Source organism: Lycorma delicatula, chromosome 1 (genome assembly GCF_047948215.1).
Source record: "Lycorma delicatula isolate Av1 chromosome 1, ASM4794821v1, whole genome shotgun sequence".
Classification (NCBI taxonomy): domain Eukaryota; kingdom Metazoa; phylum Arthropoda; class Insecta; order Hemiptera; family Fulgoridae; genus Lycorma; species Lycorma delicatula.
This window is the reverse complement of record NC_134455.1, coordinates 391,276,518-391,291,886: the sequence shown is the minus strand read 5'-3', so window position 1 is coordinate 391,291,886 and position 15,369 is coordinate 391,276,518. Positions and strand designations below refer to the sequence as shown.

The 15,369-nt window shown below is 29.9% G+C and overlaps 1 protein-coding gene across 2 annotated transcripts in view; it reads left to right on the top strand.

Moving 5' to 3' along the window:
- Positions 1-15,369, top strand: part of LOC142317359 (uncharacterized) — an 82,016-nt gene that overhangs the window by 52,392 nt on the left and 14,255 nt on the right. The window contains exons 6-10 of one of the 2 annotated variants that reach the window (XM_075353847.1): positions 1,209-1,432; positions 4,141-4,327; positions 5,009-5,604; positions 7,273-7,383; positions 11,495-11,569. In XM_075353847.1, coding sequence (XP_075209962.1) covers positions 1,209-1,252 — 44 coding nt within the window. In that variant the 3' untranslated portion in view covers positions 1,253-1,432; positions 4,141-4,327; positions 5,009-5,604; positions 7,273-7,383; positions 11,495-11,569. Of the gene's footprint in view, positions 1-1,208; positions 1,433-4,140; positions 4,328-5,008; positions 5,605-7,272; positions 7,451-11,494; positions 11,570-15,369 lie in introns of both variants that reach the window. The other variant, XM_075353846.1, reaches the window with a different exon arrangement.

Below are 15,369 nucleotides of genomic sequence, written 5' to 3'. Positions count from 1 at the left end.
GCTTGTAGGCATATAGACGTTAACAATCGTTGTCGGTTTAGGTTTTGATTTTATCCTTATTACAATGATTCTATCGCTATGCGTTTTGAAATACTCCACTCTCCTCCCTATCTTCTTGTTCATCACGAAACCTACTCCTGCCTGCCCATTATTTGACGCTGAGTTAATTACTCTAAAATCACCTGACCAAAAGTCGCCTTCCTCTTCCCACCGAACCTCACTAATTCCTACTATATCCACATTTGTCCTACCCATTTCCCTTTTTAAATTTTCTAGCCTACCAACCTTTTTCAAGCTTCTAACATTCCACGCTCCTACTCGTAGAATGTTATTTTTTAATTTTCTGGTGACCCCTTCCTTAGTAGTCCCCACCCGGAGATCCGAACGGGGGACTATTTTACCTCCGGAATATTTTACCAAGGAAGGCGCCTCCATTATTGCTATGTGAAAATGCAGAGAGCCACATTTTCTTGGAAAAAAAGCAGCTGTAGTTTTCCATTGCTTTCAGCTGCGCAGTACTCAGAGGACTGAGTGATGTTGATACGGCCGTTTAAGTCGTCCTGACTCACGCCCCTAACAACTACTGAAAAAGCTGCTGCCCTCTTTCAGGAATCATTCCTTAGTCTGGCTCTCAACAGATACCTCTCCGATATGGTTGCACCTTCGGTCCAGCTACTCTGTATCCCTGAGCACTCAAGCCCCCTCACCAACGGCAAGGTCTCATGATTCATAGAGGAGGTATATATATATATGTATATATGAATATATATATATAATATATATATGAATATATATATATATATATATATATAATATATATGAATATATATATAAAACTATATGAAAAAAATAAACCTAAATATAAATTCTCGGAAATTATTTCTCCGCAACATTTTAATGAAGTTACTACATGATATGAATTATAAAAAATAACAATTAAATCTTTGTTTACAAATAAAGACTTGTAATATCTATTTCCAACTAAAAATATTACAGTAATCAATTTGACATGCATGAACCTAAAAAATGTTTAGAACTGAGGGTAGAATCTTTAAAACATAATTAGCAGCTTACATGTAAAAAATTACATAACCGGTTAAAGTACCATCTGAAATATTTATAAGCAGTTATAAATTGTGTTGTGGTGTATGAAATTTAACATTTTTATTTATAATAATCAAATTAATACATATAAATATATTTTCCAGTGAAAGTTAGTTTTGAGTATGTCAAGAATCATCAGACTTTTTAGTGTCACCATGTAGATGTCGTCGTACGCAAGGTGTAGTTCATTTATCATATTTGGAAAGATGACACAGTTTCTGATACTTCAGCTGGTGAAGTCTGTTTCTATCGATACTGTGTTAAGTGGTCAAACGTATAGTCTGTTTACATCTTACTTAATTTGGATGTGTAAGGATGCTAATAAAAAGTAAGTAGAAGTACTCGTATTAATTAAAATAAATATCAAATTAAAGTAAAATTCTAATTTTTAGATTTCCACACCTCGTTTAATACAAAAAAAAAACATTTTATACGTTTCAAATTAATTTCATAATATTTTTTTAGCTTTAACCTGCTCAAAACCTATAATGAAAATAAAATAGATAACACTTCAACATTTACAAATGTTTATTATTATCCCTGAATTGATAATAAATAATTCTGATTAAATTAGTTTACTTAATCTACTCCAAGCGGATGAAAAGGTTAAATCTGAAATAGGTTTATTTATTTTTCAGTTAAATCGAGTTAGTTTATAAGGCTTTTCACAATTACTAATAAGAGGTGGCTACAAATAGTCTAGATTTTTTCCAAAATACTCTGCATTATTTCTATATATAAGAAAGGCTTTCGATTCTGTCAATCACAGACTCCTTCTAAAAAACCAAGAAATGCCGGTTTCAGAGGAATCTGTGGAGACTGGATTGCTAGCTTTGTCAGGTAAGATCCAGCAAGTTAGAGGTGGAAATTTTTCAAGTAACAAATTCTGCGGATGACACAGCTTTAAGCTACAGGACAAACGATAAAAGTGAACTTTGTATGATGATCTCCAGAGGCTTAGCGTGTGGTTTGGGTACAACTCTTTGCAGCTGAATACAGAAAAAATTAAGTTAATCAGTTTTGAATTGAGATAAAATTTGGACGAACCATTGGTCCTACAAATGCATACAAATAGTTGTAAAGCTTGCAATTGGATCGGTGAAACTGACCATATGAAATATTTGGGAATACCTGTCGATTCTGGACTTACATGGGCAGCTCAGGTACAAAAATTATAGTAAGAACTTGTGTATGCGTGTCGAAGTCATACCTATATTTTTATAAGGTCTTTATCCACTTTTTTATCAACAGCGGATAAAAACAACAAAATTACTGTTGGCGAGTTAACAACCAATGATCAGTTGGGAACTTCATACCACCAAGTCCAAATAAAGATATATGTTGTAGGTTTTACCTTTACATAGCTCCTCGACATTACAACACTATAACTTTCAAAGGTACTTTCGCAAACCACTCATATCATCAGTTTGACATTATGGCGATGTTATGATTAAATGAACAAATGAAAATATATAAAATTTTTTGAGTAATGACCATAAAAATCTGCTGGATATGAGTTATGTGAATAGTTGTAATTTACTGTGGCTTTACTCAAAATATCATCTTCAAAAGATAACTTGTTGTATGATCATTTTATGTGTCGAATTTGTAAATACAGTATTTTTCTAACAAGTTTATTTTTTTATTGTTACCGCATGTTTCTAAAATTTCTAAGTCGGTATAGTATGATTATGTTGTAACAGATGGTCAGCTATATAATGGTGGACCCGGAGGTTAAACAAAAAAAAAAGGACAGCTTTAACCCACCAGGTTGAGTCTAGTAGAGAACACGTTTTCCCAAATCAGCTGATTTGGAAGTCAAAAGTTCCAGCATTCAGGTTCTTGTAAAGGCAGTTACTTTTATACGTTATAAGACTGGTAGATCGTGGATACCGGTGATCTTTGGTGGTTGGGATTCAATTAACCATACAATTCAGGAATTGTCGGACTGCAACTGTACAAGACTACACTTCATTTACACTCATCATACATATCATCCTACTTCATTCTCTGAAGTAATACCTGAACGGTAATTCCCGGAGGATAAGCAGGTGAAAGAAAAAAAGATGGTCAGCTGTAATAGAAATGCCTCTCTTCTGAAATAAATTAGTAACTTATTTATTATTATTCTGCTGTAATGTTTGGAAACTGCTATTTGTTTTATCATATTTGTTTCGTTTTTAGTTATCTGGGTTATTATTGTTTGTGTATTGCAACAGTCTAAAAATTAAATTTTTATACGAGCCAACGTTTTGTGGTCATGGATGATTAGATTCCTCGTGTATAGTGGTGTGATTTATGGCTGGTTTCCTACAAACGGCTATTTCTGTAATGTTGTTTCCATTTATTTCAATTTCAATGCCCAAAAAGTGTATTTTCCTGTTAATTTCTACTTTAAACTTGAATTTTAGTTAAGTATATTTTTTTGAGTTAAGTATATTTAAAATAGTCATATGTTGTCATTTTTCATTGGATTGTATATGATCAATGTATCGTCCACATATCTAATCCAGAATAATATTTGATACTTGTTCATAATATCGTTAATTACAATGTTTTAAGAAAATTTGAGACATGATTGCAGATATAGTTGAACCCATTCATGGGCAACCCTTTCGTTTTAAGCAAAAATTAATTTTTTACTTTATACTTTTTTTTACAAACATTGAAACAAATAAAATAAATGAAATTTATGATGGCATTTTGGAGTGTTAAAATACTGGAAACTTCTATTGTTATTCATTCTGATGTTAACAAGGTTTATTGGCATACATTGGGTATTAATTCTTGAGTAAGTAATAATTATGAGTATTATTCATTTATTGCAATCAAAATAATGTGATTGTAACTCCCACACTTATCTTTTCTCAGGAGTACCTAATGTCTCTTCCTCTTTAAAAGAAACTAACAACAAATTGTGTCGGACCTAGATATAGAAAGTCTAATAATAAGAAACTTTAGAATAAGTAACTTTTACTAGTTTTTAAGTACAATTAACAAGGAGAAATAATGAATAAATGAATAAAAATTTTCCAGGAAGCTGTTTGTGGAAGTGGGTAAATATTAGATACAACTGAATAAAATACCATAAGAAATTAACTGACTAAAATAACTGGTTTTGGTGCAACTAAACAACACAAAAATTTGTATTACGAGGAAACTGCAGTTTATAAGAAAACGTTTGGCTTATCGATCAACTACATCAATATTCCTGATGATACAGGTATGTAGTAAGGATTATTTTCATTATAAGTGCTTAGTTTAAATGTGATGTGTTAAATTAGGCTGACGAAATGTGCCAGAATGAAATACTTGTCTTTGTTCTGGGAATGTGTGTCCTAGATACTGATTTTTCCTGCCGGAATTTATTTACTGTAAAGTATTAATCGTTTATTATTAATAGTTCTAATAAACTAATATATGTAAATAATTACAAAAAAATGTTTTACCGAACAGTTTCGTAATTAAAATAGACAAGATTTTCAGTCAGATAATTTGGTTATACTATTTAAATTCCAATAGGATAGATATTTAAATTTATAAACGTTTTTATACTGTACCAGCAGAATGTAACTGGGCTTTTAAGCTGATAGATAATGAAAATTATCTATCTTCCTTTAAAATTATGCTTCTTCCTTGGGACTAATAATCCCATCTCAGCATTACAGACTAATCCAATATTTAATTTTTTTTTGTTGATTTTGGAAAAAATGAAACGGCTACTGTGTTAATTATGTCTTATTTATAGAGTAAATGTTTTTTCTTTGACTTAATTAGAAATGTAGTTAAATTATAAGCTAAGATTTTCCTTTAATTAATTTTTGTACTGTATTTGTTTGAGGCATATCAAGCCGTAGAAAGCAATTGTCTTTTGTAACAGTTATATTATAATTTTCTGTTACAGATCAGTCTACAGTAAATGATGCTGTTGCTGTTGTTAGCCCGTAGAAAGAAACAATGGACTGAAAAAAAGAAGAAAATAGTATCTTGTGAATTAGGCAAGAAAATGATGGCCAGTATCGATTCTTCACTAGACCAGGGTCAAAGCAGAATAATCAATTTCTTTAATGGAATTGTGCACCAACGGTGGATACATTTTTGGTACCATAAATAGAAAATCTGGTTAAATCTCTCCGAAATACACCATTCATTCTCTACGAAATACTTTAGTTCCTTGGCCACAGTATCCTGTTGCAGTCTACAGCATCATACCATCACCAAACTGTGAGAAATTCATCAACATAAAGTACATGGAAAAATCAAGAGCATTTTACAACTAGCCCTACAGTGCTACACACATTTCACATCACTACACAGAATGTTTATCGAATTGGTCTACTTGATACATTACTCAGTTGTTTTTCAATACAACGAAATGGTCGACACATTTATCAAGCTACATAAAGTAATTAGCACCACCTAGCGGGTTTATAACAAACATGCGGAAAAGATGACTCATACCTGGTTTTTTAAGAGATTCTTGATTGCATTGCTATAGAGGTTTGACTTATTTCTTTTTGCTTATATTTTTAATTAAATTGTAGATATATTTTTATAATTTAACATCATTGGAAGAATAGAAAATAATTCTTGTATAATTATATTGTAAGAAGAATGACTTTTCCTTATTTTATTGTTTCCTTTTTCCCCTGCTCAAATACAACAATCATTAATGCTACCTGAATACGTCAAACAATACTGCTAACAATAAATACCGCAGGTAAAGAAACATCATTGTTCCAACTGGCAGCATCATAACGAACCACGTTTATAACTTGTCCTGTATACACTTTTTGACTTTATATTTAGAGTAAATCAATAAGGCTTCAAAAAAATTTTCACAGGCTTTAGATAGTGCTACAGCATACCTAGTTTTCAATAAAACTGATTTGTTAGTTTTGGAGATTTTCAAGCGACAGGATTTTATACACAGTCTTCAAAAAAACATAAGGAACCACAATTTAAATGAATTGTATTTTCGTACTTCTCATACCTCAAAACGTAAAGAAAATTTACTCCCACTATGCAACAGAAAGTAATACTGTACTTTTGTTTGAAAAGTCAGTAAAAATGAACAGTAATGATAAGCTTAGTATTTAATATTCATTAATGCATTTTCTTATATTTTTATATTTGTCTAATAATATTTTAATTCAACATGATAAATGTGCCGCTTCTATTAAAGTACAGATCGATCAATATCTCTCAAAGCACCTATTATGTAAATGACCATTAACAAAAAGTTTCATACATAATGAAACAAGTCAATGCACAGAGCACAGCGAATGGTGCACAAGGGTAGTACAATTAATTCCATCACTTCCGTCAATCCAGTTCTATTAGCAAAGCTATCTGTTTGCTATTGGAATACATAAAGTTGCTTTATATATAAAGTTTAAAAAGTTAGATTACTAGTCATCAAAATAGAAACCCATTCCAAATATTTATTATTTTTAGATCCAAACTCCAAATTGAATAGCAGCAAAAATATTTCCTTGTAAGTTGTACATCTGTGTATACCCACTAAGGTCAAACACAATATATCTGGATGAATATGAAATGTCCGACTAAAATTAATATTTCTGAATGTAATCATGCTTGGTGGCACGTCCCTTGTGTCATAGCTGTTTGCATCCACTTCTGTCCCAAACTTTCTATTTTGAGATAAGAAAATTGAAAAAAATCTTAATGTTAAGAGTTAAAAACTCTTAATGGTAAAATTTTCATTAATTCAAACCCCAATATCTGAAATCAATTCAAATGAAATTCCCTTCCACATGGTAGTTAGAAGTGAAAATTTGAACATCAGTTTCCTATATGTAGAAGTCACTCAGTCTAGTAAGACCCAAGTTAATAATTAAAATAGACGTCAATCATATACAAACTAACAGGATCTATTCCCTCCCGCTTTAACTGTTTTTCTTGACGTCTTGAGTTAAAAAAACAATTTGAAATGATAATAATACATTGTTCTCTTTTGTAATACATACAATACTGTGAATCAAATAAGAAGAAACAATAAAAGTAAACTAATAGCGCATACTGCTTCAAATTATAATTAAAATATATTTATAAAAACATTATATTATTTTTTAAATATAAAAAATCACAAAATTAATATATAAGTAAAATTAACTTTAAATCATATATATATATTTTACTTTTCAGATTTTATGGCACTTGTTATAGCAATATTAGTCATGTTTTCGACAACGATATGCTTTGGATGTTACTACCATGTTATAATAAAAGATAAGCAAGATCAATACATCTATGCAGGTACTGGACTATCTTCAAATTTACAGATACCTTTTTAGTGTACTTGATTATTAGATATTACTACAAGGTAAATATCAAAATAATTAAAAAAAAAAAAATTACAAAGTTTAAAATGTAATGCACTGTAAATCATAACTAGTAAATGAAAGGAAATATTTTGTAACATTACATTACGCGATGAGCTTATAATGATAGCCATTAATTCATTGTAACTCTCGCAAAGTTTGACACTCGTTTGGGTTAGTGCTTTCAAATTAACCTCTTCTAGCTAACTACTAAATCGGATTAAAATCAGTACAAAAAAAAACAGATACATTCAAACAACATTTGCTTCTTTAGGAGGAGTATGTTTTTGATTGGTTGAACACCTGTATAAAAGGTAAACTGACTTGTCACTATAAGTTTCAGAAGCTGTTCACAATGTTTTTTTCTGCGAGTTTGTTCTTTTGTGTGAGTTTGCATGACTCTACTGTAATAATGTTGCCTAGTTGTGGAGTAATGTATCCTATTAGCTCTTTCAATGTGCTTATCTACGTGGAGATGATTGCTGCATAATGCAGCGGTAATTTTGAATCGATTAATCCATCATCTTTGGTGCTTCTCAACAGTTCCAGAAACTGGTCAACTGTTGTAAGATTTATCTTCAATATTTGCTTTAATAGCTTCTGATATATAAATTTTTTTTATTGCCCATCTACTTACTGTATTTATCACAGTTCATTTTTTTGTACTGTTAAAAATTCACTCATTGCATGGTGTTGTAGACGATTTTAAAGCAGGCGTACTGTTAGTAGTAATAGCAACTGACAGAAAATGAGTGGTCATGGATCACAAGTTTGATATATTAGCGGTAGGGGTTATGTTAGCGATATGTTACTTGTCGCTTTATGCGATATTTTATTTTCCTGATATGTTCCCTGTATGCATACATTTCAGTCACCCCTCATAATAGTAATAAAAATTTAGAATAAAATGTAATCTTTTAGAAGGTTTTCAAATAACAGGAAAGTATTTGCAATTAATACATCATTTAAATACATTATAAACTGATATAATGTATTAACATGTAACTGGTATAACATATTGTATTAACCCTTAAAGCCTCAAGGTAACGATATATTGTACATGAGTGCTTGTCTAAACGTCTCACCCATCCGATATATCAGTATATAGTTTTTATGTTCATATATTTCTTTACGTTTACACTAGATCGCTCATATAGTCTCTTTTCTTAAAGCTTACAATTCGTAGATATCGATAGCGTAGGTTGTTTTCATTTTACGATACGTATTTTAGAGAATTATCGATTTCAAAATTCCGATAATCTGATGTAAACAGAAGTGTGTTCCATGCATTCATGGTTATGTTTTGTTTACTCCATGCGTTTATAAGGGATTTTTTGTAGGTATTATAATTTTATTAGAAATAGAGTTTCAATTATAATGTTAGTTGTAGTTTTAGTTACCATGATCCGTAAAATATTCAGATTTATTCGTTAGTTCGGTTTTTTTTTTCTACAATGTCCGGGCCTAGTAGACGTCTTACTGATGCAGAAATTAACTTTTTTTTGATGATACTGATAGCGATTTCGAATTATCTAGTGACAGTGGGGCTGAAGAAGATGATGAATTAATCACAAGCGATAGTGATGGGGGATTCAGAAGATGAGGCATACAGAAACATCATTGAACCAGAACATAATGTCCCAAAACATAACTCCCCGGCCCAAAACATATGCCTAATCCAGGTTCCACACCTATAGTTTTATTTTTATTTATTATTTACACTTAATTTATTTCAACTGTGATTGTGAAAGAAACCAATAGATAAGCCAATCAATATTTAAATGCAAATAGAGATAGGCTGTCTGAACCATACCGAAAATGGAAAAATATTACCATTTCTTAGCTTGCATACTGAATATGGGGATAATTAGAAACCCTACTCTTAAGAATTACTGGAGTACAGTATCATCACAGGCAACCCCTTGGTTTGGTAAAATGTTTTCAGCGCACCATTTTAGAATTATTTTTGAAATTTCAAAGCATAAATGTTACAAAAAAAAATGGTAACACAAAAATTTCAATAACTCTGTAAATAATATGAATTTTTAAACGAAAATTTTTTTATTTTGTTCACAAATAAGTTTATTTTTTAGAAACAGTGATAGATTAGATATAAATAGCAAGGATGTTTGGTACTTAACGTATTAACGCCACCGCAGCAACAGCTTTATTTAAAAACAAAGTAGTCAATCGGATTTCAATTAGTCAAAGTTAGCGAGCGAAGCTCGCTAATTAACACCGTAATTTTTTGTTTATTTATTTAATAAATTCAGTAATTATTGCAATATTTAAATAATCAAAACACTCCTGTTAATTAGTCAAGGTTAGCGAGCGTAGGTTAAGTTTGGTTAAATTATATTTATAAAATAAATAAATTTTATAACCATTTATTAAAATTAATAAAGACTGTTTTGAATCTGTTAAACTCTATATCGGCTCATTTTCCACCGAAATCTGATTGACTACTTTGTTTTTAAATAAAGCTGTAGCTGCAGTGGCGTTAATATGTAAGTACCGGATTTTTTCAAATAAAGAACAAATTCAGTATTTTTTTTTAATGAAAAAAGTTGAATTTTATTTATTAAATAATTAATCAAGGGTGCAACATAGCATACGACAAAGCCCCATCTTCTTACAATTCCAGCAATATTTTGCTCATCCCTTGCCATAAGGGTTGGTCATATAAAAAATTATTTCAGTCAAAAGTTTTAGATAAACAAAAGTTTAGATAATGACCACTTTAAACCGATTCGATGCTGTGCTATTAAGGGAGGTATCCGATTTTTTGTCTTGAAACACTACTTTTTCTTCCTCCTGGGCCAGTGGTTGGTGATATAAAAAAACTTTACTTAGATAACTTTAAACAAATTTGATATTTTACTTAATAAGAAAGTTGTAGCAATATTTTATTTTTTTGGAAAAAGCCCCCCCCCCCCAATTTCCACCACCCGTGGTCTGACTTTTTCCATTAATGAACACGACCGATATTTTGGGTCGTTGTATATTATGTATCAATTTGAAAGTGAATGGTGCAAAATTACGGCATTATTGTGTCCACAAGAAAGTGAAATATATAGATAATACATACATATAAACTTTTGAACTGAGGTGGTTTTGGGAACTGGTGGATGTGAAATGTGAAGATATGTCGACATTTTCCAGAAGTTAAATTATCGTACCCATTACAACAGGTAGCTTTCTTATGAAATGTACTTAAAAGTATAAATAGTTGGTTTTTTAATTTTCTTTCATAATTTAGCTGCATAGCTGCATAAAATAACTACTACATAGTTCTGTATATAAACTGAAGAGAAGAGAAAACCAATATTTTATTTTTCAGGTCTCACTCTGATATCAACTGTAAATGAAAAAAATACTCTATCATATTCTAAAATTATATCTAATAATTATAATATAATTACAAAACCAGTGCATAATAATTCTGTCTGTAATAAAACAAAAAAAATGTAATTATAAAAATAACATGTTATTTTTTGTTTTATTACCGACAGAATTATTATGCACTGGTTTTGTACACGAAATAAATTAAAAAAAAAAAAAAAATTTGAAAGAAAAAGAAACATGGTCTTTCCTGTTTCAGACGGTACATACATTATAAAAACAATGTAACATTCAAAATTTAGCGATAAGGAGTTAGATTGTGCATTGATGAATTATATATACTCTTTATTAAAAAAGATTGCAATTATTTATGAAATACAGAATTACACATAGTATAATCATAAGAATTGAAAAACTAGTATTTACACAATCGGAAATATTAGTCAAGCAACAAATTAACAATATTTGTCATTGAATTTGAACGATAAAACCATGGGGGAAATTGGGTGGGAATAGTCTTCTAGAATTAGTAATGCTTCAGAACGAGATGTAGTAATAATATTATAAAAGCGATAACGATCTAAAATTTTTATTTTTCTACTTTATAATACACACATATATATATATATATATATAACATTTATAGTTCATAAACAAATTATTCTGTACTAATAATTTTTTTTCTGATCTGTTTTTCCTTTCAGAAATGTTAAGGTGGCATGTGACAAATCGATTTGGATTGAGTTTAATTCTGCCAACAAAATGTTACATATTTGATGGTAAATGAATACGGTTCTGATAAAAATCAATAAGAAATCTTCATTCATAAGGAGTATGTGTAGTTAGGAGGTTGGTAGAAGGCGGGAAATAGAAGATGACGATCCTCAGTTTTGCCAACGTTTGAAATATTTGTTTATTGAAAACACTGAGACAACAATAAAAAAGTTTCATTCATCAAATAGTAGGCAGCAGTTAAGTAGCTAGCAGACAGTAGCAGGTGGAAAATAGAAGATGACAACATAAAATATTTGTTAATTGACAACCCTGTGAGTCAACAATAAAAAAGCTTCATTCATCAAAAGTAGGCAGCAATTAAGTAGGTAGTAAGCAGTAAAGTAGATATGTGATGTAAGCGAGGTGGTAGGCAGTAGTAGACAGGAAATAGAAGATGAACATAAAATATTTGTTAATTAACAACACTAAAAAAAGCTTCATTCATCAATAGTAGGCAGCAGTTAAATAGGCAGTAGGCAGGAAATAAAAGATAACAAAAACCATTTGAAATATTTGACAACACTGTGAGACAACAATAAAAAAGCTTCATTGATCAATAGTAGGCAGTAGTAGATGAGAAACGAGTAGAAAAGATAAGAAAGTCAGTAGAAGATGATGAATCCTCAGTTTTGCCAACCTTTGAAATATTCGTTAATTGAAAACACTGAGACAAAAGAGAGTTTCCCACAGTGAAAACAGAAATTCCTAGGTGGCCGACACTGTATGCAGTACCTGCGCCCTTGAGGTTATGTTAACGCAGCACTAGTGCCTCGGTAGGTTAGAAACGAACTAGATGAAGACACTAGCAGCAGTATGCAGGGTACAGTTAGTTAATACATATAAAATTCATTTCTGATAAACAATAGACTCTATACTAATATTTTTTTCCTGATTCATCTTTTGTTTCACACCCCTGATGCTGACAAATATTCTTACTTAATATTCATATTATATTTTATATTAATATTTAATCAGCATTTGTCGTAATGTAATAGTTACGATGGACTACAGAAAACTACAGTTACCCATGAAGAGAAACTCAGTCTATCCGATCATACAATGATTTTTCCCATTCACAAAGAACATGTAAGGATAAAAAAAAGGGCAAATAACACCCTTGCATTCTTACAACAAATGCTACAACACACAAAAACCTAGTTCGGAGTCAAGATTAATGGACGGTTAATGCCGACGGTTAAGTAGAAAAGTAGTAGATCCTGTAAAACATTAACTGCATCAGGGATTTGTTTGACATAAACACCCTACCTGTCCTGTCCTACACCCTACCTGTCCTGTCCTGTCTAGTTCCTGACCTGTCCTATCATCACTAGGACTAGGTTCAGGTTCTGACCCAACATTATCTTAGGTAATATTTTGTCAGTACCATTGGGTGGGGGGGGGGTTTATTATGGGTAACATAAGGCATGGATAGGGGTGAATTGAACATTTGATCAGCATAAGGATATATAGGGTTTTGGTGTGATTTAGCTAATAGGTGTTTGTTAAGGAGTAGTAGGAGATAAAGTATGTAAAACAATGTTGTGATAGGTGTTATGTGTCATCAAGTTTTTGATGTAGTTAATGTATTTGCAGCATTTGCTGCTTTTCAACTGACCCGTCGGTATTAAATCAGCGCCGGTTGCTTTGATTACAGCTCTGTATGCCTTAATTTCACATTTATTTGTTTTATCCGATTGCTTCAAGTCTGTATAACAATTGTAACAAACTAGGTCTAATAATTGCTCATCAATATGCATTCCCTTTTGGTCAAAGCTGACAATTTTCTCTCATATTTAACTTACATCTACTTTCTTGACTCTGAACAATTATCATCCACTATATTCTTTATACACTTCTCTACTTTTTTACACACGTTGATAGTTTCACATACCAACAGTCTAGTAATACACTGAAGTAAACAGGAAATATCACCGTTTACTGTTATCGAAATGTATATTATATATTATCTATATCAATAATAAATCAAAAACAAGAATTATACAAAAAAGATAATCACTCAAAAAATAAGTCGTACTCCAGAAATATTGTAACATCTTTATTTCTTACAGAATTTTAATTGTAATATCTCTTGGTATATTTGATTGGTCTAAAATTGAAGAATTCAATTTTGTTAGGTAACTATTTGTCTGTAGTCCATTATAATTATTACAGTTTAACGGTTACAAATTGAATATGGAAATAGTACATCTTTGATACACATCATCCAAATAACAGTAAAAACATAAAAAATACAATATCAAGATATCATAACATCACAATAAGTGATGTTTTTCAGCATCAGGGGTTACCCGACCATAACACTGATAATGTCTACACCTAGGTTGGTTCTAACCCTCCACAGAGCTAGTGTCACCAAACTAATTTTTAAAAAATAGTAAATGTTATACCAGTCTAGTTTATTTTTTCATGTTATAAATATTATCTATTTAACGAATATCTTGAAAGTTTGAGAAGCTGTGGATACACAATCTTTTATTTCGCCCTTTAACCAACTACTTCATCATCTTGAAATGTTTAAAAAAAAAATTTACGTAAATTGTTACATAGTTAAAAAAAAGAAATCGTTAAATAAAAAAAAAAAAAAATTGCTTCCTACAACTTAAACAATACTGAAATAGTTACAAAGAAAATTGAAATAAATAATAAAATAAAATTAATAAAGAAATAACTACATTCAAAAGAAATCGTCATATATAAAGAAAAAATTGCTTCCTACAACTTATACAATACTGAAATAGTTACAAAGAAAATTAAAATAAATGATAGAATAAAATTAATAAAGAAATAACTACATTCAAAAGAAATCCACATAAAAAAAAAAATTACAAAAAAAAAATTTGCTGCCCACTTCTGTTATCATATTAACATAGTTACAAAGAAAATTTACGTAAATGATTACAAATATTTGATAAAGAGAAAACTACAGTCACAAGAAGTCATTACATAACTTAAAATTTGCTGCCTACAACCTACATCATATTGAAACAGTTACAAAGAAAATTGACATAAACGATTGCAAAGAATTGAAAAAGAAATCGTTACATAAAAAAAAAAAAAAAAAAAAATTGTTTCCTACTGCTGTCATATTAAAATCGCTACAAAGAAAATTTACATAAATAATTACAAATATTTGAAAGAGAAAACTACAGCCAAAGAAGTCGTTACATAAAAAAAAAAAAAAAAAAAAAAAAAATTTACAAAAAAAAAATTGCTGCCTACTACAACATGCATACATCATATTGAAATAGTTACAAAGAAAATTGACATAAGCAATTGCAAAAAATTGAAAAAGAAAGTTACATAAAAAAAAAATTGCTACCTACTACTGTCATCAATTGAAATAGTTACAAAGAAAATTGACATAAATGATAAAAAATTTAAAAAGAAACACTACAGTCGAATGTAACAAAAAAAAAATAGATACTCCTGTCAAAAGAAATCTTTACATTAAAAAAAAAGATTACAAGAAATCATTACATAAAAAAAATTACAAGAAAAAACTACCATCAAAAGAAATTTTTTACAGCTGAATGAAACAAAAAAAAAAAAAATTCTACTGTCAAAAGAAATCTTTACATTAAAAAAAAGATTACAAGAAAAATTAACATAAAAAAAAAATTACAAGAATAAACTACCATCAAAAGAAATTTTACAATTGAATGAAACAAAAAAAAAAAAAAAAAAATTACAAGAAAAAAACTACCATCAAAAGAAATTTTACAGTTGAATGAAACAAAAAAAAAAAAAAAAAAAAAAATACTACCGTCAAAAGAAATCTTTACAT